This window comes from Anopheles funestus, chromosome 2RL (genome assembly GCF_943734845.2).
Source record: "Anopheles funestus chromosome 2RL, idAnoFuneDA-416_04, whole genome shotgun sequence".
Taxonomy (NCBI): Eukaryota; Metazoa; Arthropoda; class Insecta; order Diptera; family Culicidae; genus Anopheles; species Anopheles funestus.
In genome coordinates, this window is record NC_064598.1 from 80,314,347 (window position 1) to 80,340,192 (window position 25,846).

The 25,846-nt window shown below is 41.9% G+C and overlaps 1 protein-coding gene across 4 annotated transcripts in view; it reads left to right on the forward strand.

The window, feature by feature from the left end:
• LOC125760733 (protein outspread) overlaps positions 1 to 25,846 on the forward strand; it is a 191,310-nt gene that overhangs the window by 121,910 nt on the left and 43,554 nt on the right. For all 4 annotated transcript variants that reach the window (XM_049421138.1, XM_049421139.1, XM_049421141.1 and 1 more), the window contains exons 3-5: positions 12,544 to 12,609; positions 15,990 to 16,178; positions 16,412 to 16,475. In XM_049421138.1, the coding sequence (XP_049277095.1) occupies positions 12,544 to 12,609; positions 15,990 to 16,178; positions 16,412 to 16,475 (319 nt within the window). The remainder of the gene's footprint in view (positions 1 to 12,543; positions 12,610 to 15,989; positions 16,179 to 16,411; positions 16,476 to 25,846) is intronic.

Genomic DNA, 25,846 nt, shown 5'->3' on the forward strand with positions numbered 1-25,846 from the left:
GCGGCTCAATTTGTTCCATTCCCGCCCGTGTACCCAATCGCAAAACGCCTTTAAATTTCGTTGACCTCCACAACGCAGGACGCAACATTTCACCGACATTTCAATACACTAACACACCCGCTTGTCTCCTGGTTGTTTTTTTTTTACTTGTTGCCCACCAAATATGTTTCCTTTTCTCTCAATTCTTCCAACATTTGCAGAAAGCAAATTGAATTCCAACACTCGGTGCTGCGTTTGAATGGGTTCTTTCCCGGCTTTTTCCCCCCTTTCCCGTTTGGGCTTTCGGGTGCATCCTTTCTGTCCACGGCTCACTGACAGTGTACAGATCCCCACAGGCACATAACAATAGGGTTCACGTTCACGACACGGTACGGAGAACGTTTAGTCCTGGCCCAGCATGCTGGAAGGCATCCGCGAATAAGATAATGATGAGTCGTCGTTTGTCGTTTGCATTCTTATTTCTTTACCTTTTTTTTTTGTTTGCGGTAAGGCCAATCTTAACGTTTTTGGGCCAACAAAAAAAGGGCGACGCACTTCTCTTTTTTTTTCGGGGTGTGGTTCTGATTTTTTGCTTGCTTCCCGAGCTCCAGGTTTTTTTTTGGCATAGTGGAAATTTTCAATGTGTCATTTTTATTGAACAATCGTTAATTTAAGCTTTGAAACGAAAAGAATAATAAAAAACAGAAATTGAAAAAACCATTACTCTTAACGGTAAGTTAATGTTTTTTTTTGCAGAAACCCCTTGCAAAAAGGTGAAAATAATGTTCGAAGCAATATTTTGACCACATAATTGATGAACCGTCGGCAGCTTTTTTTTAAATTTCGTTATTAATAAATTTAACAATAGTTTATTAATAACGGAACCTTGAAATATGTGACTGTTTGTAAATTTAAATATTTATTTAACAAAAATAAATAAACTAGCATTCCTGGCCGTACAGTGCCGCGTGTGGTGGTGCTTCTTCTCTACTACACCGATACCATTAACCTTCTACCATTTACTTCTATTCGACTACAAAAAAGGGGAGTTTGCTATATTGACATGCATTCCACGTTCTAGCCACCAAGGCAATGCAAAGACGTTCCATTCTGCCCTGGAAAGTAGTCCATCTCCGATACGAGCGCACAAAACACGCCACACATCCATACCGATCTTCTCCCGAATGCCCAACCTGGCCCGGGGTCCGCACATAACCGATTAGGAATGCGTATTTACGACGTGAATTCTGTGCTGCAGCATCAGAAGACTCCCTGCAGCAGTATGGAGCGACAAAAAAAAGAAGGCAAAACGTTTAGCCTCCAACGTCTGCCACCATTGCTTCGCGCCTAGATGAATGCCACCAGATTATGCGCACGAAAACCTGTTGCGCAAGCGTCGCTTTCCTTCGCCCGCTCGGGATGGGAAATGGTCCGGAAGCAGCGGGTACGCGGAACTCTCCAGCGAACCGGGGGCCAGATGTATGACGTTCGGTATACATCTTGAAGCTTACCCCGAAAAACCGGTACAGTGAAGAGATAGAGAGAGAGAGAGCAAAAAAAAGTGCACCATTACTTCCTCGAGGTCGTTCAGCGAACGCCGAACAGTGGACATGTCTTCCTAGGGTGCATCTTCCAAAGGTGTCCGTAGCTAACTGAGCTTTAAATTGAATTCACCTGCCCTTGAGAAGGGTTGATTTATTTTATTCCTATGTTGCACAACAAGCGTACACACACACAGAGGGTCGAGAACATGCCATGTTTCCGTCTGTTGGAGCATTTATCTGCACCCAGTGGCGGCTTAGTATCTTTGCCTTGGGCGAATCCAATACATTCCAATCGGGAAAGTCATCCCGATCCACCAACCCGGAACCAAACACGACGGGCCAGATAGTCTGGACCCTCCCAACATACAAAGCCTATCGGAAACCTTCATCAAAGGGTAAAGCTTTTCATTTACATTCTCGCCGCAGTTCTTTGCTACTCTTCATTCCAAATGGAAAATTGATTTTCTTGATTTTTGTCTCCTATCTCCACGTACCCATCAACCGTTTGACCGGTTTACGATTGGCCCGTTCCTGACGATCTGTTTCTTCCTGGTTCCTTCGGTGTTCCTTCCTTTGTTGATGCGGTTAAGGGTAGGGTTTGAGCAATCCCCCATCGGCTTGAAGATATTTTCGTTGATGTAATAGCGGTAAATGCGCGTGAAGATTTTGGAACTCCCTGTTAGACCGAATATCTCGAAGCACTTGCAAACGCCGAAGCAATCTTGAAGGTGGTCTCACACCTACTCTTATGTACTCGGATGTACCCACATTGTTTTGTACCCAAAGCTGGACATTAGCAGTACCCATCCACTCGACACTATCAACCAACCGCTCCGGATGTTTGTTGATGTGGTCTTGTTTGGTGTGTTTTTTTTCTATCTATTTTCCCGTATCCCATGTACAACGCACCAGCACACCCATCTAGACCAGGCATCTAGAGTCTAGCCGTATGTGTGTAACGGTGAAGTTCCGAACCGCTCCATCTTTATCTGAGTGTGTGTTTTTTTCCAATTTCCAAACCTTCTCACCGGGCTCCGGGTAAAAAACGGAAGATTCCCGTGCACGATCTTGTGGCCGTATCTTGAGGCTTTTTTATGCGCACGGTCACTTGATGCTGACAGGTTTGGCTACATTTTCCCGTCACCATCCAAACCGGCCGGGATGTTCCATTCCCGGTAACCGGTGATAGTCCGGGATACCGTTTTGGGGAAGATGTTGCTGCGCTTCAGCTAGATCTTCTTCCCGCCATTCCATTGCTTAGGTCGATGCTTAGGTGCTGATAAGCGTTTGTTTGTTGGAGATATCTTCCAGTCTTGTTCGTGTAGTTTCCGCTATCCATTTTCCCCGCTGAGTGTGGATCAATACGATGGGTTTTGCACTTGAAAGACACAGTCCGGTTTGGTTTGTTACCGGGCCGGCTACAAAGCGCCGTAAACTTTGGAACTCTTTGCCAAAAAAAAACACTGCTTCATCTACTACTGGTTTCAAATTATACCAGTTCTGCCAGAGTGTAAGAGGACAACTGTGTGCATACAAAAACCCTCAATTATGCAATCACACCCCAGTACCAATGATTGTAAAACCGCTCAATTCGGTGAGTTTGTTGACTTCCGTCGTCAGGGTTTCAGAAACGCCGCAAGACAACGCTCGAGAGTTGGGTGCGTGATTTGTTTCGAGTGTCCGTACATACGCCGCGTGTACCTTACAATTAAAGTGAGCAATTGCTGTGGCCATTACCAACGCTTCCCAACGATGACCGAACGATTAGTACTCCGCCCTCCGCTCGGGTTGGTTCGGTACCTGTCACGAAGCGATGAGGATACTGTATTATGCAAAAATGTACTACAGCTTCCCAAGGCTGTGTCAACGGGCGCAAAGATTTCTGCCACTCGGATGTTTAAGCGTGACAAATAAATATCAAAACATGGTATCATCTTTTTACCTTCAGAGAGCGGCATGATACGATGGCCATTACTAGCCCACTCTTAAAGAGTGCCCAACCCATCCCCAAAAGCACTTACATCCGTTAATGGCTACTTGTCGGTCGAAGACGTTTTTAGCTGGTTCAGGGATGATTTCTTTCAATTCGTACCATGTTAGGGGGAACGTTGTTTTGTGTGGTGTTCTTTTTTCTGGGTGTGGTTTTTTGGTGGTTGAAATTTGAATAATCCCCAAATCATTCGAAACCGTACAAAGCAGGAAGATGCCATCTTTGCGATGCGATTCCCCGTTCCGCGGCATGGATGGAAATTAAAATAATTACCAATTGCCCCACGGCGGGGGTCACTTTCACGATTACACCTGATATTGCGGCATAGGCAATGCATCGTTCAATGCATGGTACAGCAAATTACCAACGATCGTTTCGGTCTTCGTTGCTTATTTCGAGGTACCATTTAACACCAACAAATCTTTTTTTTTTTGGCAATACGTTTATTGCACCCCTGTGAACTGTGTCCTTTTGTTCCTTTAATGTTTTTTTTTAATGTAAATAAAATCTTGCTGAACATGAAACCTACCAAGCTTTATTGGGGGAGAAAATGATAGATGCTACAATGGGTCGGCATCAATTAGTACTGTTAATTATTTTTTCTTTAATTATTAAATATCGTACTCTGAGCACCAAACGTCTTGTAAAGCTTTTATGGCTTCTTAAAAAAACGACAAATAAATGCGACGAGTAAGCAGCATAAATCATACGGTCGGGTGGATGAAAATCCCTCAGCCCTTAGCCGCGCATTCCTTCTCACCTGTTACCCATGGCAAAACGCCAGTGTCGTTAAACATGACGTGCCGAAAACGATAAACATAAATTGCACAAAACGGTGCATGATATTTGTGGATACGATGGAAGAGATTTTTTTTTTGGCAAGCCTTACTACTTTTCTTTTCCACCCTGGTGATGGTTTTATGCGCTTTGCATCGAGAATTTTTGCAGCATATGTTGTAAAATGCTGCATTTTTTGCTGTGGATTTTATTGTGACGTAAGATGTATGCGATAATAAAAACATTCAAGAAAATGGAACAAGGACATTAAAAACCCTTTTTTTAGTATAATTATATTCAATGTTAATTGCTATACATTTTAAAATCAATTTTATTTTTTGAAATGTAGACTTAAATTAATGATCATTTGAATGGGACATTTAGTTTCTCTTTAGACGTGATCTCCTTGAATGAAGGTGGATATTGATAAGATCTGATAAGTATTATATCACTATTTCTAATAGACGGAAAAAACACTGCACTGATGTTATAAGAAACGTTGTATGAATACATACTTTTACTCCTTTGTAAATATGAATTCATTTATGTATTTATTTATTTTTTTGAAAACTGCGTGTGCCCTCAAGGGAATATTCTTCGTTATGAAGTTTCCAAATTCGAGTTGTGATTGTTGAAAAACATCTAGATTAAACATTTTCGGATTTTGTCATTTTTTTTTTTTCATTTTACCTTTACCTCCTTGTAATATAAGCTAAAGCTTTTCTTCGCCACAACTTTTCTAATATTGAGAATTTTTTTTGTATTTCTATTAAATCACATGTGGTGTCACGCACTTATCGCAAATGTCTTAATGTTAAGCATTTTGCTTTGTAAATACAAACAAATATAATTTCAACTTCAAAAGATCATTAATTGTGCCTTGTATTGCATACTTTGAGGCGTAAAAGCATGTAAACAAAGCAACGAAACATTTTTTTAACAATAATAACAGTTATTAGCTTGAAAATGAGCATGGTTTGGACTCGCAAAATGAACTTAAAAACAGCCAAATTATTCTTCAGAACAGCCAATGATGGTCCAAAAAGAATAACTACTAAAAGAAATGTTATGAAACAGGATCACGCAAACCAAAGCAAAAATGCACCAAATGACACTATAATTGTAATCCTAACGCAAGGCAAAAAGCTGCAAGATAACGATCATCGTCTGCGTTGGCTGAACCGAATCTCAAAGTGTTACATTGTATTAAGTACTGTAATTTTTTTTTACCTCTTTCTCTTTGGGAAAGCTTCCATTTCACTTCCACTCACAAGCATCATTTGGTTGGCTCAGAAATTCAGGGCAGCTTGTCAATTGTGCACAGATTTCCTGTGTCTGTTAAAAACAAAACAACAAAAAACGATAATAATAAGGATTCGACATCCCGCTGCATCCCAACAATTGAAGCTACGATCGTGTTCTTGATGTGCTTCCTCCTTCAATTTCGGCGCATCTCAATGCATTTAAAATTGATACTTTGTTGTGCCATTGTGAGTTCCCGGTGCATGTTCGTGTTTATTTATTCTGGCATCAGTCGGGAAGAGTTTTGGGGCTATGGTGCGCCCTTCAATTCCGGAACGTCGTGGGAGATCTCGCACCGGATCGTCTTCACTTCGTGGGCCCGTTGGCCGAACGCTGACGAATTAACCTGACGACCTTTTCATCGCTCTAAACGTGGCCGGTTTGTTGAAAATCTCCCTCAATAAAAAAAGAATACCCCAAATCCAACGAATCAATAACCATCGACCGTGTACGAGCCGCCTTTTTGGAGGTAAAGCTTGCCATCGCCCATTGGCATCCCTCCGATCTCCGGCACGGAAGAATGATTTCACCGAATGCGGCGAATGTAAAATCCCGTTACGGTTTAGACGGTGGCCGGCACAGACCATCGGTAGCAACGTTCGCATTCACGAGGTCCATTTTGCCGCACGAAACGCTCACGAGACGCAACCACAACCGTGGGCAACGGTAGCGCAGTGGCAGTGGCAAATGACACTCCAATTTATGCAAATTGCCATCTCGCCATCGATCGCGGACGATGCAGTGATGCTCGCGGGAAAACAATCAACCCGCAAACGGTCGCCATCGGATCGCGAAGTAGCATGGCGCATCCCGACACCTCGCCACCAACTCGCCTTCCCGCATCACGGGCAAGGACAGCAGGGCACCAGTTTGGGAAGCAAAAACCCGCCACCACCAATTTGCGACCGTCCGGTTTAAAATCAACCGATGGATCAACTTGTTTGGCTGGAATGGCGTTATTTGTTTCGCTCGTTTCTCTCCGACCGTATGTCCCTCGGTGGCGATCGGCGCAAGAAAAAAACCCTCCTGGTAAACTTCGTGTGAGAATCGGACACAAAATCAGCCGCATAAAATGTGTCCTTCTTGATGGTTGTACGGGCTACTAGTTGAAATCTCGCCAAAGGTGGGACACTGCAAACCTGTGCCTAAGATGGGGAAGAAAATTATGCGCAAGCATAACTCTCTCACGTGGCCAATCGTTGGCTGATGCGAGACGATAAATTTGCGTTCACGCGTGCGATCGCATGCACACAATCTTGGGATCAAAGCGAAAGCGCACGAACTTCCCGAGCGAAATGATATTTTTCTTTCCGGCGGAACAAAAATATTGCCATTCCGAATGGTTGTTGAGGAGTTTTGTTTCGGGAATTTTATGCATCCGGTGGTTTACATTGTGCGTATCTTAAAGGAATCTTGTTTCATTTATATGGAATTATATTAGAAGGAATTTTTCAACATTAAATTGGGTACTTGGGTTGTCGTAAAAATCACTGCGATATTCATCTGTTGATATTTTTACGTTGCCGTTAACATATATTAGCTTCTGAAATATGGATTCACTGTTGGTTGATCCAGAAATATTAAATTTTTTCTAAACCTATACCTATACGATGAAACACTACTTTAAAGTTGAGAATTATAAATTTTTAACATGAAATCTGAATTGTCGCAAGGATGAGTGAGTTGTTGGTTTTTGTATTTCAATGCATACTTCAGCAATACCTTTTCCGCAAAAAAGCATTTCCCCAAAAGGAATTCTTCACGTTTCAAACCACGACGTGTCTTCAAAATTTTCTCCAAGTAAATTGTTGGTTAATTAACAAATTTTAAAATAATTAAACCAACAAATGTTCGCGTTGCATGTTTCAAAAAACTGTATTTTTTATTGTGTTTAAAGGAGTATAGTTTGAAAACCAAAGTTCAAGTACTGAATTCAATGCTCCTGTTTTACTATCTGTCTTACAACCATTTGTCAACCCTGATGCTTGCACCGATCGCACCTCATGCCCACAAAAATGCACCTCCCGAAGCGCTGACCGCTTTATTGTGCCATTATCCCAGCAACCTGCCGAACGTTACCGCCCATGTGTCCGTTCCCTTCTGAACATGTCCGCGTGCCCTTTTCCGTGACCGACAACTGCCAGAGTGCAGAAGGCCAACCGATCGGGATCGAATCGATCGATCATTCCGCGGCGACACAAATCATGGCGGGCTTGGTGGAATGACCGAGACAACGCCCAACGCATATTTTCTTGCCACCGGCCATTATCATCTCCATTCCACGTTGAAGCTGCATGCGTGCACAAACGCGCAAGGGATGTCCGCACACATAAAAAAGGGCTGAAAATGTCACCAACTGCGTTGCTACATGTCGCACAACAACAAAATACACACACCGACAAAAAAAATAAACCCCCAACGCGATGCGAACATGTTGTTACGCGCCAAATTAATCACCTTTGCGGCTGGTTGGTACAAAAAAAAAACAACAGTGCAAAAACGTAAGAGAAACCAAGACAAAAGTAAAACCATCGGCTTTACCGAAAGCCGTTTGTAATCGGCTCCAGAAGAAGTTCAACCTTCATACGGGGTACGGTTTCTTCCCTCGGAGAAGCTTTGCACGTCACAGGGATCAATCGAAACCAATAACTTATAGTGGGTCAGATTATAAGTCACCTGGGAGCACTTGTTGCTGTCCACCGGTAGGGTGGACAATGCCCCGAATCAATCGAATCGAACCGTTCCGACCCGAACCCCTCTTGCTTTGGAACCGGATCGAACCATTTTTCTGCCACGTCTGCTCGCCTTCTTGCATTGCCCAGTGCGGTTAAGTGATTAAAATTAAGTGACGGTAATTAATTATAAGATTCAATAGATCCGCTCTTACATCGTTCCCGATTTGGTAGCAGGTTTCCCGTATGCAGTGGTTCCGATATCAGAGAAATTAAAACGAATGATTAAAAACTTGTCGATACCTTATCAAAATTAGTAAAACACTTTCTTACTCTGATTAAAGAAGATAAAATTTAAAAAAAACACCTGCAGTGTAATATAAAAGTAAATCCAAAACACCCATAAATACAGGGAAATGCAATTGATAGAATGTGGAGAGCTCAATTTAAGGAATCGCGCAAACTAATATGAAATACGGCACCATCCATATGGATAGCGAATCGCCCAAATTTTATATAGAATCGCGTGCCATTGATAGGGAATGTCAGATTCATAGATTGCTGTTATTGTGTTTTCGTTTGTTACTCTGTTAGTTTTTAAAAATTTCATCTCTAATTTGATGAAAGTTAGGCCTTTTTGCGATTTATTACTGTTAATAATAATTTGTAGTCTCTATTTTGGAAAACATTTGTTTAAAAATTTCCTTAAAACATTTTTTTATGTTACAGCTTTTCAATCCTCCCATATGTAAACAGCCCACTCATTTGACTTACCATATCAATGGCACGCGCTTCTATATCAATATTGGGTAATTCGCTATTATTGGATTAATAATTATAAAGTATTGGGAGTTTCCATATGGATGGTCGCGTATTTCATATTTACTTGCGCGATTCCTTAACGTGGGCTCTACGTATCATATCATTTGCATTTCCCTGTAATGCATCTTTAATGCTACCAATGCGAGCATTAACAATCGTACCATTTTCCCATCGTCAATTTTCTGTTTGTGTGGCGTTCTTTAAGGGTGCCTTCGTAGAAAAAGAACCAACAATTAATTAGCATTAAACCATTTGGTAGCAGTTTAAGTATGCCTTTCTGTGCTATTCGTCTTACATATTTAGGGGCGTCAATGAAATTCAAAGAGTTATCGCAAAGTTATCGCTTTTCGAATTATAATAATTTCACCCTGAAGCTATTTTGTGATGCAATATCCACCCCTAATCTTACGCTAATCTTGTCTGCTAAGGCAAACATCGATCGTATCATGTGCTTTTAAAAGATAAGCGTACATAAAGACGGATAAATCTTCTGGCCCTTTGCACTTGCTGCTGGCACAATTTCCTACGTTCAAAGCTACTGTATTAAGCCAACGTTAAACCAACGCCCATTAATCAAACCCGCTAGAACTGGAATCGGTTTTCATCATAGAATTTTCCTACCAGCAACTTTCGCAAGGCGTTACTTCGCATTTGCACATCCTCGGCACATCCCTTCACCGAAGTACAGGGGGCCACACTCATTCCAAACACCATCGCACGAATGCAATCTTAAGCTCCCTACGCATTTTATAGATTGTTTGCATTTTTAATTTAATTAACATCTTCACCGAAACACCCTTACAAACGGTGCGCTTGGAACGCCAGGCACAAAACAACAGCTTTATGTCTTTCAGGTCGGGAATTGGTTGCAAACCTTTTTTTCTGTACGGCCCGGGGGCAAGTTTTTCCCTAAAACTCCCACGCTAACACACCGAGACAAGCTTGGCGCTATTAAATTGTACTCGAAGGGCACCTTTGAATCCATTCATGGCATTCATTCAAACGTTCGGCGCAAGGTTGTTGTTACCTCTGGTTGGGGAATTACACCTTGTAGTCAAACGCCAAACAATAACAATGTTGCGCCAATGTTTGCCTACGGGGTGCACAACACAGCAGTAGCAGTGAGTTCAAGAACTCCAGTCAACGAAATACCCCAGATTGGGGTTACGAGATGGGGGATGAAGAAAATCGTAAAGGAAGGTTTTGTATTTAGTTTCCCCCCCCCCCCCCCCCCCCCACCTGAACTGCAACCAGCGAGCCCTTCGTTTTGAATGAGTCTCACACACGCAGCGAAAGAAAGCCGAGAAGAAGAGTAAGAAAGAAGCTACATGAATGTGATAGGACCGCTTGTTGTAATTTATGTACACTTTAACGATTCTGCTCACGCCTCCGGTGGTAATCACTCTTTCAATCCAATCTGACCATTTGTCTATTTGGCTGTAGCGGAAACCGGCGCGGAGAGGCGAAGGTGCAGATGAGTAGAAGGTGATTAGGACAGATGGAAACTAAACACAACACGGCCCCGGGAACTGGAACACTACCAGCATAAGAAAATGTTACAACTGTTGCTGTTGTTTTTGTTGATGTCTACCTCTTTTTTCGAATGCGGTTCGTCGCTTCACTCCCGAAAACGGTTGACCCGATGAGTCGTTTGTTTTATTTGCCAGCCAGAACAATCAACACAGAAGCTTAAAACAAACATAAAGCTACCACAACTACACCATAGCCGTGTGAGAAATGGCCGCTAGGCCCTTTAGAGAAATGGTGACTTAACACTACACGCTGCACATGTATGGACGTTATTCATCCGGCAAAGTGCATTCCATTCAGCTCGCACCAAAAATATGATGAATCGTTTCCACTCGCAAACGGTATCCAATATCTGAACAGAAGCAGGTTAATAACAGGAGACATTGTTATTGGAGAACCGTTCGAAAGAGGGCGAAAAGAGAGAAAAAATAAGTGCATTGTACAGGAAACCTTTTTTTCGGTGCATATTTTCGACAAAATGCATTAAACTTTTGGGCCACCTTTTTCTTGCTACGGCAAAACTCCTCGGGGCGGCTCACGAATTGACTGGTAAACTGTCAGCATAATTCTTTACCGATCAGGTTTACCGAAAGTGGCGTGCCCTCTGGCATGTAGGTCACCCTGTGCGAAGAATACAGACAAGGAGATGTAGGTTTATACTTACCGGTGCCCAAGCGCACGATATCCCTTCATGACCCTGCGAAGGACACTTGCCCATTTTAGGGTTGTGTATATTATTTACCTTTTTTTATCATACCATTGCGCTGTTCTTGTTCGGTTCTGCTGTTCGGTTGTAGGTCATCGATGATGGTACGCTTACGGTTCGCTGTCAGCGTGCAATTCATCCCCCAAAAGGCACACGTAAAGCTTGGACGAGTTGAAAGACAAGTTATTGAATGTGTAAAGAGCCCAAAAAAGGGGCGCCGAACCGTTTTGATTCCATTTGTGAGGCAGGAATGTGACTTGGTTGCACTGACTGAGCTTGCTGTCGAATCGGATGTTTATACCGTTCCATACATTCCGGTGAAGGTGATAATGTACAATTGCAATGTTAAAATTCCTTTATTTTTTCTCTTTTTTTACCTTTTTTTACTGAGAACGAAAGTTTTGTAAGTTTGTATAAGCTATAAATAAGTGAATTTTAGTCAACTTTCCCATATGAAGTTTGTTATTATAATTTTTTAAATGAAAAGATGCACCGTAAAAAACAAAATTTCGTGTATGTTTAATGACGCTCCTTTTTTTTGCAAGATAATCCCACTCCACAAAATAAAAACATACCACAAAGAAAAATAATCATCAATACCTATCGCAACGCGACCTGTCACTTTGAAGTACCTTTCTTCAATATTTGGTCAGACTGCAGGAAAGGAAAAGAAAATCCGTTTTCGGCAAAAACACTGGCCGGCGCATAACTTATAACGCCAATAAATGACATTCCTATAGCCAAATAAAGCGTTTTCGGATAAGTGTTGTGCTGGCATTGCTGTAAATTCATCTCACAGTACCACTGTTGTGTCCTCAGGCAATGGAAACACATGTCCATTACGGTTTTCTTCTTCGCCCGGAACGGCTGGACGTTTATGATGTTTTCATTTCTGCCCAGCCGGCCATAAGATACACATTACCCTTCTCCTTCAATTATGGATGTAAACTGTCTTGTTTTTTGGGTGAATATTGTTATTCTCCATCTTGGAGAAGGCTTTACGTGCTGGCTTTGGACTATTGGTGAATCCTTATCTTTCGCCCTTGCGTACCGCTCTTGAAACCTTTGCCGCGCGTACCGTGGTTGGCACTCCTTCAGTTCCGTTGTCAGTGAGGAAATTTATTACAACTGCGGCTTGTTTATGGTTAACGTAATTAATTTGCATTCTTTGGACATTTTCTTATCCGTCGCATTTTGCTGTTCTCTCTCTCTCTTTCACAGCGATGGCAGCGAAGGTGGTTCGTGCTGTACGACGACGGGGAGCTCACTTATTCGGTGGATGAACATGTAAGTATAAACGCATTATCGATCTAATTGAGTTATGGAGAAAATGTTGGTGAAATTATAATAAAAAAATATATTTTATGGCATATGTTGCTGCCATACTAGTAAATATTATAGTAAAAATATCCTTGTTATTATGTTTAATATCAAAAATACTATTTGATCAAGCTAATTACGTATTAATAAAATTTAAGGCTTGACATTCTTTTACATCGTTTGAACTTCAACATTCTTCGTCTTTTTCAGTCTTATACCGCAGTGCTAAATACCTCCAAAAAATGCAGCTAAAAAAATCAACATTAAGCATTAAATCTCGATTTCAACCAAAGAAACAACCAAAAACCACAACGTCAAATATAATCATGCCAACGGTAACATTATCCCGGTCGGTGTGAAGGTGACTTCACAATGGTCAATTAGCACTACCGAAGGTGGCTAAAGTCCGGATCATGTCCCTTTTCCTCCCATTCACATGCTTACTGAATTTTACGAGCCATGTTTACCACACGACCAAGCAGCGTTAAAACGCCAGAAAAGGAACACGATCGGAACATTTCAGACATTAATAATAATAAGCTTGAGGAATTATTTGCTTCCTCCAATTTTTGTTTTGTCTCTCAGTGCAGAAACACGTGCTATGAGGCAGGCGTCGATTATTTTTTTTTTGGTTTTATAATCACACATACTTTCGTGAATCAGAAGAAAACATCTAAAGCTCCCATTAAGAACCCATAATGATGGTTCCCAACACGAAGTGGCCAAGGGAAAAGGTGTGTGAAAATTAAACAAAATATGTTCACATTTCGATTCGCGTCCCGACAGGTTCACATAAAGTTCCTAACTGAATGGCATGTGGTTTTGTACCCTTCGGTAATGGACTTAACATCGGTGATGGGTTTTTGTGATATTTAAATTTTAATATTCACGTATACTCTAAAAGTAATTGTTTTTCGTTGGTTGGTAAGTTAAACCTTTTCTGAATTCTTCTAAAATTGATTTTAACACAAAAAAAGTCTTGCATTCCATGAAATTCTTGGAATTTTATGACAATCGTCTTTGATATTAAAATAAGAATAATAGTTTTTGGTCTGAGGTCTTGTCTTCATCCAACAGTAGACGTCAGGGATCACCGTTAAAATGTCCAACCGATGCAGCAAAATTAAACAAATTTGCATTCCTTACCCTCTTACTACAGACAGAGTGACAAGCAAATATTTTAATCGACCTGCTCAAGATTAGAATCATACGTCAGCTCGTCTTACTTTCGCCCCTGGGTGCACAAAACGTAGTGAAGGTTATGTTACGTCTGTCTGGAAACGGGAATAGCATGCTTCAAACATTTTAAAACGTGTTCTTTTTTTTAACATCCTCAAGACATAATATTTTGTCAGATTTTTGGAAATAATCCGACTATTGTCCGTCATGGTCTTCTGTAAAGATGAATCCCACCTTTTTCGCGATTGGTAGATGGAATATTGCAATGAAACGTCTAGCATTTTTGATTGCTTTAAGATATTAATCGAATCCAAGAATTATGCTCCTGCCAGAACCGATAAACTACACCAAAGCTATTTTTCCAAGGTTTTTTTTTTTTGGGCCGTCAGTAAAATCCACATTGGACCAGAAATTCTTCAGGAAAGCCTTCAAAACTTCCGACCCTGGATAATCCTTGAGATTTCAAAAATTGAAGAAAAAAATCCAATTCTACCAATGCAATCGAATGCATCCTAAGCTGAGAGTGAAGCATATCAGAGAAATCTGACCGCCGGAAAAAAATTTATTTGCAAAGAAGAAAACCAAATGCAACACACAGCACCGCCTGATACCGAGCCAAACAAAGCTCGTAAAGAAATAAAAGAAACACCCCATAAAATGTGCAGATAAAATGGATACTACTATCGCATCGCTACGTCTGCCGTTGTGCGGTGTGATGCTTCTTAATAAAATCTCTCCACAGGTGGCATACCGCGGAAAAGGTTAGCGCCTTTGCCCGGGGAGGCCCCCATGCACTACCAATCTCTGCATGGTCCACATTTTGCGTCCCTCCATAAATGCAACCCAGCAAACAAAAAGCAATCGAAATGCCTTGAAGAAACCTCCAAAAACCGAAAACCTTCCCCGAAATTGAAGAAATATAAATATTTTCCCAAAATGGATTGATGCAATCCTGTGCGATCCCTCTGAATGTAATCTTTTTTTTTGTTGGTTTGCAGGGACCCGTGCAATTTATAATACCTTCCCTGGATGGAGATTTTCTGTAAACTTATTTAACGGTTTTATTGATGCAATTTAGTTACACACGGCGATGGAACCCCGCCGTACCGTCTTATGTTATTGTTTTTTTTTCGGTGAATTTGGTGCTACACCACATGGTATCGATCGTCAGTAATTATGGGCACGATCGAGCAAAAAAAAAACGATTGAGAGATCTTCAGTCAGTGAATGTTAATTTAGTTTGATTTCGATACTTATGTGCAGTTAAAAATGTGTTGTGCTGTAACATTTGGATACTTTGAGTTGCTTTATTGGACACGTTCATGTGTCCGAAATGCAAAACATTTTATTTATCCGAGTGAAGTACATCTTACGAGAGATCTCGTGATATCATGTCGGTTCAATACATGAAAGGTGATGGGATTTCCTCCGGATCGGGATCCCAAGGGTCGTGGTATCGTGTCGGGGAGATCTCGTGATATCATGTCGATCCAATACACGAAAAGTGACGGATCGAATCTCCTCCATATCGGGATCCTAACCATGTCGGTCCAACACACGAAAGGTGATGGATCGAATCTCCTCCGGATCGGGATAGCAAGGACTTGATTATTCGATTACATAATAATCAGGCTTGTACTTCTCTAACACTACAACTTCAAAAGGTCTTTTCTAGCAATTTCTGGAGGCTTTCGTGTAAAGTTTTCCCGTAGCAGATGTTGTCGTTTTGAGGATATCCGGGTTGTGGATGAGATTTGGTACTACACTAACTAGGGAACTAATATCTCATATTTTTTGAGATAGGATAACAATTCCGAACAGATTATGTAGAAAAAATTGATGAAATTACCTTTTATATGGTTAAGGACATACTGTCTATGTTGCCGATCTGGAAACTCTTGACTTGATCTTGGATTATATTCCCAATATAACACTTCAGCAGGGGAATGCCCAAATTCTCATACAGTAACCCGTGCTGAAGTGCCTCACAGATAGAAGAAAAAAAATATATTAGGAAAACCTAAGGGTAATTTAACAGTTGTGAGCTTAATCTAAATTCTTACATTGGTAAAATATCTGTGTTATCGAATATCTGTATCAATGCTTAATTCACTGCTCAACGTAATTCCAAACTTATCTTCCATTCTTTTTTTTCTTCCTCCAACTAGCCCGAAACGATTCCACAAGCCATAATCGACATGACGAAGGTCCTGGAGGTGACCACCGCCGACAACATCACCAGCCACCCGCACTCGATCGCCATCACCGCACCGGATCGTGTAACCTTCGTGAAGGGTACCTGCCCGGAGGAGTCGAAATGGTGGTTTAACGTGCTGGTAGCCTTTCCCAAATCCAAGGTATGCCCGAACGAAATGCATCATTGCCCATTTCCATTCCTTTCATCAATCACCCAAGTACGCACATAATTGCATATGACCGATGCGCTTTCTTTCTTTTATGCCCTTCAGTATTTTTTTTTTTGATGATCATTCTTATTCACCCAACAGCAAAAAAATGCTAACCAAAAAAATGCAAAATCTTTACCATATGCCTCTCACCACTGAACGGTTTTATTTCATCTTCGTCACAGGGTCGTCACAAGCGCAATGCAACGTTCCCCGGCGGACAGGCGACCACGATTCTGCAAGCTCAATGTAAGTAGATTGTTCTTTCGGTTCTTTGCGCTTTTAAATTTTTTTGTAGGGATTCCTTTCTTTTTGTGTATGAGTGTTTTTTTTTGCAAATCAAGTAAGACTTTCCCCACGCACATTGTGGGTGGTTGCGGGTTGGTGGACGACACAGGTTTGTACACATTTCGCATTCACCTTCCATACCGAAACGATCGGACGCAGTGAAGCGTCGAATCCGCGTTGCTAAATCAATCATTCTTACGTTTCACGGGTGCGAAAATTGATTCCCTTGCCCTCCGGGTGAAGGGGTGGATGAACGAATCCCGTTACATGACGATTGGTTCCGTCATGGAGGGCCTCAACACTGACCAGAAGCAGCGGTGCAAGAATGGAGCCGGTCGAAAAAAAACCCCACCTGAGCCTATTCTGCAAAAGCACCGCTAATATGGCGTGAAGTTACAATGTGTTCCATCTGTCTGGATGAATGTGTGGATGCGCGTTCGAGGAGCGGCTTTTAACTCTTTCACCTGATGCCACACAAAACCACGTTCGAAAAGAATCGTTTTTTTTTCTGTTAGAATGCGAAAAAAAAGGTTTTATTTAAGATCTTTTTTTAAAAAGATTTATTTCCAATGCTGAGAGGCGGCATTTGATCTCCATTCGTAAGCTTCTTTTTTGCTTTCTTTTTTTTTTAGAAATGAGATAAGAAAGCTATACTTTCTTCCATTTCCTTTCGGGTTTCCGACTCGAGCTTTTGTCTGTGGTTGGCGGATGGAAGTCGATGATGATGTTTCGGACTGTGGCCGCCAACTGTGCCTCTTTTTCGTTGTATTTATCATTCTCGGCACATTAAATAGTGTTCCTCTTCCGGGATGTGATGGTTCTCCCTCTAAAACGTGAGCTTTTTTTCGCTCCTCCCAACGAAACGCCAAGACCACACGTTCGTTCTGAAGCATTTCTATATTTTTTTAATGCCACTTTCCAAGCCGCCAACCTAAATCCCAAGTGTCCAATTCAATGGTTCATGCACTGACAGGATGAACCCCTAGTGCATCTCGAACCGCAAATGGACCGCACCGATCGCTACGATCGATTTATCTTGGCCACACCGCCACCGCGGAACCGGAGAAGCAACAGTGAGGGGTGCAAAAAAGAAATGATACAAACCCCGTTATGCAATCAATAATAATAAAAGATTTTGACATGTAGAACATTTCACCTTCCCCCCTTTCTTCTACTTTAGCCTTTCCGTATTTTTTGCACTCCTACCACCGTTCGTGGAAAACTACCTGGTTTTTGTGGTTTGGTGAGTGTTTTTCTTGCCACCACGTCTGTTCTGATGTGGAAGAAAAACCAGCAAAACTCTCTCACACACCGAGGCGCTTGAGTTGCTGCATTTGGAAATTGCAATCAGGCTGCACTTCACATTCTATTCTACCGATGCGTGATCACCGATTTGACGGCGGATCTTTCTCTCGCTTTGCAACCATATGCCGTACTCGGTTCCCGCTTGGCCGCATCGTTATGCTGCACCAAAGATGCTCAACCCAGGCGGTTCCGATAGCGATGTAATGATGTTATTATTGTGTATTGCATTGCCGATTTATTCCGTCCCGCTGGAGCTGCCACTAGAGCTGTCGTACAGCAACACACACACAAGGGGGTTAGTCGCTTGCTCGCTCGCATGCACAATCCACAACGCACAATCGGGGGGGTTTCTGCGACACGGCAACATAAGTAACGACAAATGTTGCCCACAAACCCTTCTACCACCCGAAACGCATCAAGAACTTAGGTTGAAACAAGTTTCACTATCACCGAAACAGGGCGCAGGAGAAAAAAAAACAGAATGAACATTTCCTGTTGTCCCATTCCTTTCTCTAGCATTTGCCTTGTATTACACAATCGAGCACCAATTTAGAAGCTATGAAGCATAATCTCCAACAAAATCCCCGACCGCCGGGAACGATCATCTCGGTAACGCGATGTTTCGTAAAGAACAAACGATCCCTCCGGGTGGTGCAGCCGCAATGTCATTTCTCGGCTCGTTTTTCTTCCCATTTTTCACTCGTTTGTTTTACGCTGTATCAGAAGAAAAGTGGAAAAGAGTTTCAATCATGGGAGGGGGGGGGGTTTGCTAGTTTTTTTTATTATTTGCACAAATTGGTAATAGAAGGAAGCGGAGCCTTTTTGTACTGTCCGGAGGGGTGCATTCGGGATGCAATGATGAGAAATGGAAACCCGAGGTTCGATTATGAGAAATTGCGGGAAAAATTGCTGCCATTACGTGTTGAGATAGAACCGTTAGAAGCCGATGCAGTATACAGGTTGGGTGGAAAGGTGGAAAAACAGATTTGTCATTCGACTGATTGCTTGTAAACGTTGGCTCTACTTGGATGTTTTTTGGTGAAGAAACATCGGAAGTTTAATTTTTATGCACATTCTTTCAAGGCAATGTGTTGTGAAAAGGTTAAATTTAGTGATGGAATTTTAAACAATTAATAAAAAGCTTTAAATTATTTACTTAATGTCATATTCGAATAATGATCCTGGTCACTGCACCAAAATTTGTTCCGAATTAAAATACATTTTTCAAGCATTTATTCATTGCTTTCTTATGCTGCTTATATGATCACACTGAAGAACTACTTATTTTCTGTTAATTTTATATTTTGAGAATATTATCCATTCCTCCATTCTTCATTCCATAGAAGGAAAAGTTCAAGAAATATGCATCTAATTTAAAAAAATAGTACTTTAAACTGAACTGAAAATTCACGCCTTTCTTATTAGCACTTAGAAACACGTACTTGAGATAATTTCCCTCACTTGCTTAAAGCTATTGTAAAACCTTCATTTAAAATCCACTCCTAATGTTATAAGTCTTAAGATTTGTTTGATTATTTTTACAATCAAAGTATTAGGAAAACATTCTCTCCCGGCTGAAGATGCTGCACACTTGAAATCAGCAACAAATAAACGTAAACGAGTGCAAATGTGCAGACAAACATACTTACAACCATTCCGGGCGTATCCGTCATTCCCTGCCGAGAGTATCGGTAACGCCCTGCACCCTACATCAAACGGCGGCAAAAGTTCAGCCGTTCAACATCATCATCATTTGCCCCCCGGGCGCTTCTCCACCTAACACTCACCCTCAACAGCTGCCCTTAAACTCTTAAAACTTCATTCGGCATAATCGAAACCATCGATTGTGTTACCCTCCAAGCGCATACCCGCCAACCGAAGTCTCATTGCCGATGCAAATTTATTCATAATTCTCCTTTTTTCCAATTGTGCAATGTGCATCCAATTTCCCCCTTTGGCGCATCACCAATCAACAGTAATTTTCCTCCCGGATCATCCGCACCGTTACGCGCAACATGCGCAACCCCTGTTCCCTGTTTAGGAAGATGCGAATGATCTTAGGATTAAACAAAAAACCAGCTCCTACCTTCCAGGGCAAGCCTCCCCCGAGGGAGGGGAAACATTACTAGCCCGCAAATCCGCAGCCATAGTGGCGCGGGAAATAAAAATTCAAATGTACCGCTAGAAAATAAACACAGAGACCCTATGTGAGAGACCCCCGGTTCGTATGTAGCTGCATTCTATTGGATCGGTTAGAATGAACGCGACGACACACCTTTTTTGTTATTCTTTTTTTTTTTCTTCCTTTGCTCACGCAATAACCGAAGAAAACGGGGGGCTCTGGGGGGTGGATGATACTTGGAAGCAAGAAGAAAATCCAATCACACTGCATTTCATCACGCATCGCATGGGTTCGGAAACGTAATCGACCTCGCGCAACGCCATCATCTGTTCCCGCAAACCCATCCCCAACCAAATTGCCCGCTTCTCTCGCTCACTTGATCGCAACCGAAGCGTAAAGATGCCACCCTCGTCGCATGTCAGATCAGTGCGAGGCAGGGTGACCATCGATTGCAGAGCCGGTGCACGGCCGGGATGCAAATAATCGGTACGTGCGGTGCAGGGTCATACAGAATGCAAGAATCGATTGCAAAGCGCAGAATGGTTTCTCTTGCCAACGTTCTATTCTCGATTGCTTGCACAACCGAACAGCCAGGACGGAATTCGATTCGATCGCGCTACAGTGCGGTACAATTTTTACTCCATACCGATCATTTTAGTTAGAATTTTAATAGATTTTTTTAAGGTGGAATGTATTGTATAGATTGATTTTTAAAGCCCCCAAAAGCTCACTGAAAAACTAAAGCTCCCTTCTTCGCCTAAGGAAAGTAAACATTTCATAATCGTAGCATAAACCATCATCCCTTTTATGCATAAATTAAACAACCCTTAGTACATTCAGTACGGTGAGTGTGTAACAAACAAACGATACTCACCGTACTAATCCAGCACAGTCGTGATGGATTGCATGTTCCGCATGACAAAGATGTGGTCGCCTGTATTTGATGCTCGTGCTCAATCAATCGCGCCCTCCACCTCGGTTAGACCCAACGCCCCCCAAAACCCATCCAGTATAACAAATATGTTCTGTTTCGTCTGCGGTTCCTCTACGCCGCAAGAACAAACTCATCTCGTGCTCGTCTGCTAATTTCCTCCTCACAAAGCAACCCTCCAACCTTGAACAACTCCCCCCGGGAGCACGATCGCGAAGAATATGTGTTTCGACAAAACGAAGACGAACCTTTATTTGTGCGCGAAGGTGGGCCTTTTTTGTAAAGCCGGAGGTTTGATGGAGAATATGTATTTGTTTATTTATTTATTCTTGACAAAGACCTCCTTCAACCGCGACGTGAGAGGCGATGGGGGTCACGGACGTCCCCCCCGGGGGGGAGGCGTTTGGCATATGAGATTGACGTGTTGTTGTTGTGTTTTTTTTATCCGATCACATACCGATTTAATGGATGGGATGGATCAACCCGTTCGATGGTTGAACTGTTTTTCTCACTGCAGAATGACGTTTGAAGTGTTTAGTCTGCATTAAAAGCACGCTCAAGAACTCAAGATACGAGTAAAAAAAGTAACAGACCTATTGATACTTTTAAAAGCATAAATTTTTCTACTACTTTTGTCGAATTTTTCACCCTAATGTCTAGAAAAGGAGATTATGCATGGAACACCGCTTTTCCGGTTGCCTTTTAACTGAGTTTTTTGTTTACCCGTGCTGCTTGGGAATAGCAGTTCCAATCACTATTTGATATTTTATCTTTTAAACGTAAATTTAACTCAGTCAACAAAAGTTTATTTTGTGTAATAATGCATGCAGGCATAAGTGTATATATCTTTTGTCCATTTTGTCCGTTTATTTGGCCATTATTCTGAGCCCCCGATAAGTACCGATAAATGGTAATCCAGTGTATGTGCTTTGTGACAATTTATTTTTGTAACCTTACAAATCTTCCATTGAAACACATTGCCTCCCATCCCGGACATACGATCTTAACCTCCACACTGACATTAAGCTGCGCATCTTCAAACCTCCATGGCCGCTGCTCTTCGGTATCACCTTCGGAAAACATTTATTTTTTCGCTTAAAACAGCACGGATTGATTTTTGCCCCAAAGGTCGCTCACGAACCCTTTTACCTACGATTCGTCGTGATCGTCGTGATGATAGCATCTCGAGTGCTCCCGATCCCTCTACGCTGGAGCGACATGTTCTGACGAACCGGCCCCCATTCGAACCTCTGCGTCAGAATGGGAAAATGTTACGCAAACAAGATGACGTTTAGCAACACCCATGGTTGCTAACCTTGAACGTGCAGAAGCATCGGCACGATCCACTTCCAAATGCGCTCCCGGCGTTGATTGACGCGCACCAGACGAGGTGTTGAAAGTTTTGCCAGACCTAACCCGTACCGAAGGTCACATCAACCCTGTACGGTGATTTTCCCATGCGTTTGCGTGCGTAACCTTTCCTTCGGTGGAAATTTCGCTATTGCAACGAACAGCAATTTTTGCGACTGAACTGAAAAGTTCGATTCTGGTGCAAGAATTTTCTCAACTCAAACCATTACGGCCAATCATTGACACCAGACATGGATCGTGCAAATTGGTGGCACACAGCTACACCTGGTCGGACGGGTGATAGGGGGTTTAATTTTTCCCTCTTAATTGGCTCTCTCTGTCTTTCGCAAAAAAAAAACAATTGCACCAAAAGAAAAACAATGCAACTTCATAAGATAAGTATGTAGGAAAAGAGGAGGGATGAAAATCGTGCCTTTAGGAGGAGAAGTTCCGGGAAACAAAGAACCAAACCGGAGTGTTTGCGTCCATCGATTTGTACACCGTTCGGGACTGCTTATTCGTTCTCGACGCTTATGACACACGTCGCTAAACACATTATGGCACCTCGACCGGACCTGGTGGTCTGTCTCAATTAGGTGTACCGGTAACGATCCGATTGGGTGCAATTTGTTAAATGTCAGCTCACAGTTCTCCCTCCCCACTCATGCCACCTTCAATCACCTTTACACACGCGCGAATGTCAATTCCAGAAATGTGCTACCACCCAGGATCAACAAAATGGCAACAAACGATTTAGAACGGTTTTTTTTCGGTCCACCGAAAGGTTGTATCGTCTTAGAACGGAACCAGGAAAATGTTAAACCACCCCCGGGGAAGGACCGGGGTTGTTTTGGGGTTAAAACACTCAAGACACTCACAGACATTGGTGGTGCTGCTGCACCACGATTCACGCATTCCAGCGTTCGCAAACGGACCAAGTGACGGTGACCCACATTTTTACCAAACAAGCTAATCATATCTTCCGGATCGATCTGGGTGGAGCACCAGCGGTTCGGTTTTTGATCTAACCATACGTCCGTTTGCGATTTGTGTAGCAAATATGTAGGGCTTAGGACAGCGCGTGCCAAAACGTTCGAAAATCGGAATTGGAATGGACTTATGGAGGTTGGCTGTAACGAACAATTAATTTGTACCGCAACTCATAACCGATCGTTTTTTTTGCAAGTTAATTTGAAATATATCCGAACGCAAACATTCCTAATCGTGGACCTCTGATAGGTATCAAGCGGAAGAAGGATTTGTGTATTAATTATTGAATTTATTACGATAATGATCATTATTGCTGGATTCCGTTCGTTTCCGGTACGATCGGAACGGTTGCTCAACGGTGATCATTTGCATACGTTTGTGTTTATTTTCACATCACAGGATGTTTAATATTAAAAATGTGTTTTACGTTGATGGTGATATGCAAAATGACTTGTCATATCTTTACCGTTTGTTTGATAAGAAATTCGCGAGATTTTTGGTGAAGAATTCGTCTATCGATCCAACGCCAATTTTATCGATAAAATCTATTGTTTCATAGTTTAATACTTTTACTTAAAAGATTAACATTTTTAAGTCTTTTTAAATAAGAATTAAAACCACGAAGTATATCTAATAATTGAAGTCATTCATAAAAATTCATTCATAAAAAAATATAAATTAAGGTTTTCGGTTTATCTTTTCTACTTTCTTTTAAGTTTCTCTGTGCAGGAAATATAGAGGGGTAAAAGGTAGAAGTTACTGGTCACAAATAGAACTAGAAGAAGTATCGGAAAATTGGAAAAAAGACAATATTTAAAGGCAAGGCCCACACTGATCAAAACTCTATTAATATGCAATCATTTGGAAGTGAGTGATGATCGTCCCCATAACGATCGAAAATTACGATTAATTTTGTCCAATGATAAGTATTCAAACGGATGATGTTTTAGTTTGATTTCGCATTTAATTTCATTTACAAATCGTGCACCTCAACTCGCTTCGCCTAATTCATTCATCAATTCCAAATTAGCTCACACGATGGTTTGAGTATATTATAATGAATCACCTTCATTATCAAACTGTCTTTCCGTGTTTGTCCAAGCGAGTAGCTTCATCTGCTGAAACGATGAAACGGTTTCACATTTTACTACTCATCATAAATTCCCACTTCACCATAATTGTGTCTCGATTCGTACGGTGCTTATCGGACTAATTTTATCACCTTTCTTTTGTGAGTTTAACGTATTGAGCAGAAACCGATCCCCCTCCTTAACATTCAACTGAGAGAGCAGGAAATTACCTTTAAAAGACCGATCTGATGGTAATAATGTGTGGGATTTGATCGCTAAACAGCACGGTGCGGTAGTCGACATTCTATTTCATTATTAACTTTTATTATTCACGAAACAAAGCGCGAAAAAATGTGCGACAAACCCCCACGCACGTGGGTTCGCATTAGGTTTGGCGAACGTTCCAACGTAGGTGTTTCGCAGGATTGACTTGATCGTGCTGTGACTTTGACACAAGCAAGCGCGAGACTGCAACACACCACACATGTCATCGGAGCTATGATTTATGTCGTTTGATAGATTAGCGCCAATATTTTTTTTCCTACCAATCCACTTCACTAAGATGGCAACTTTTTAATAGCGGCTTCAGATGCCGCACCCCAATCACACTCAACTTAACCTCAATCGAGTGTGGTATTCAATTAATCAATAAAAAATAATTGTGATGTATCAATCGACAATTAAACAATTTAACGTCACAGCGGTAGCAAATGTGCGAACACTGCTTCTCGCTTACATTGTCACCAAACCAAAGGGGGGTGGAATGAAATAAATAAAAAAAAACTAAGAAACAAAAACAAACTAAATTAATCTTGCAAAGATGAAGCAAACCGATACGAAAAGACAAAACAAGTGAAACGTTACAAGAATAAAACGGTTCCACGCGAGTCACGAACCTAAAACGGGTGCGATCTTTCCGACCGATCTTCATCCGGGACACGCTTTTCCTTTTGCTTCGCTGCGCCATTTTCACTGGCCGCACTCTGATGGTTTTCTTCATAATTTTCCATTTCTCCATTCATTCCGCGGGTTTTAGTCCGTTGTTTGTGTCGGTTTCGCTTTTGTTTTTGTCTCTGTGGCGATGAAAATTCTTCCCCAAGCAGCCAAGCAGCAAACTGCAATCGTAACATCTCGTGGTTCGTGAAAACGAAACCAACGATGCCGTCACCGGTATCGCGTCTCTGGTGGTATTTAAAAAACGGAGTTTTTTTTTGTTGGTTTACTGCACCATCACTGCCATCGTGTAATATAAGGGATGAAAGTAAAAGCGACGGTGACGGCCCGGTTGCGTTTGTCTTCTTTCTGTTTTCTTTTCTGTTTGGCAGAAAGCTGCCAATATGAGATCGGTGGCCGACGAGTGGTTTCGTTACGACAGCATTTAACGGCAGCCGGCTCGCATTGGTTTCGTGCAGCCGGGAAAGTGACGAACCGGCAGTGATCCCTTTCCATTTTGGGCTTCGGTTTCTATGGTTGATAGTGAGAAGCCGTTTACAGTTTTCTAGCATATGAGCCCGGTGACGAAACGAATGGTTCGTTTTTCCAGATGACCTATTTTCCACCGCAA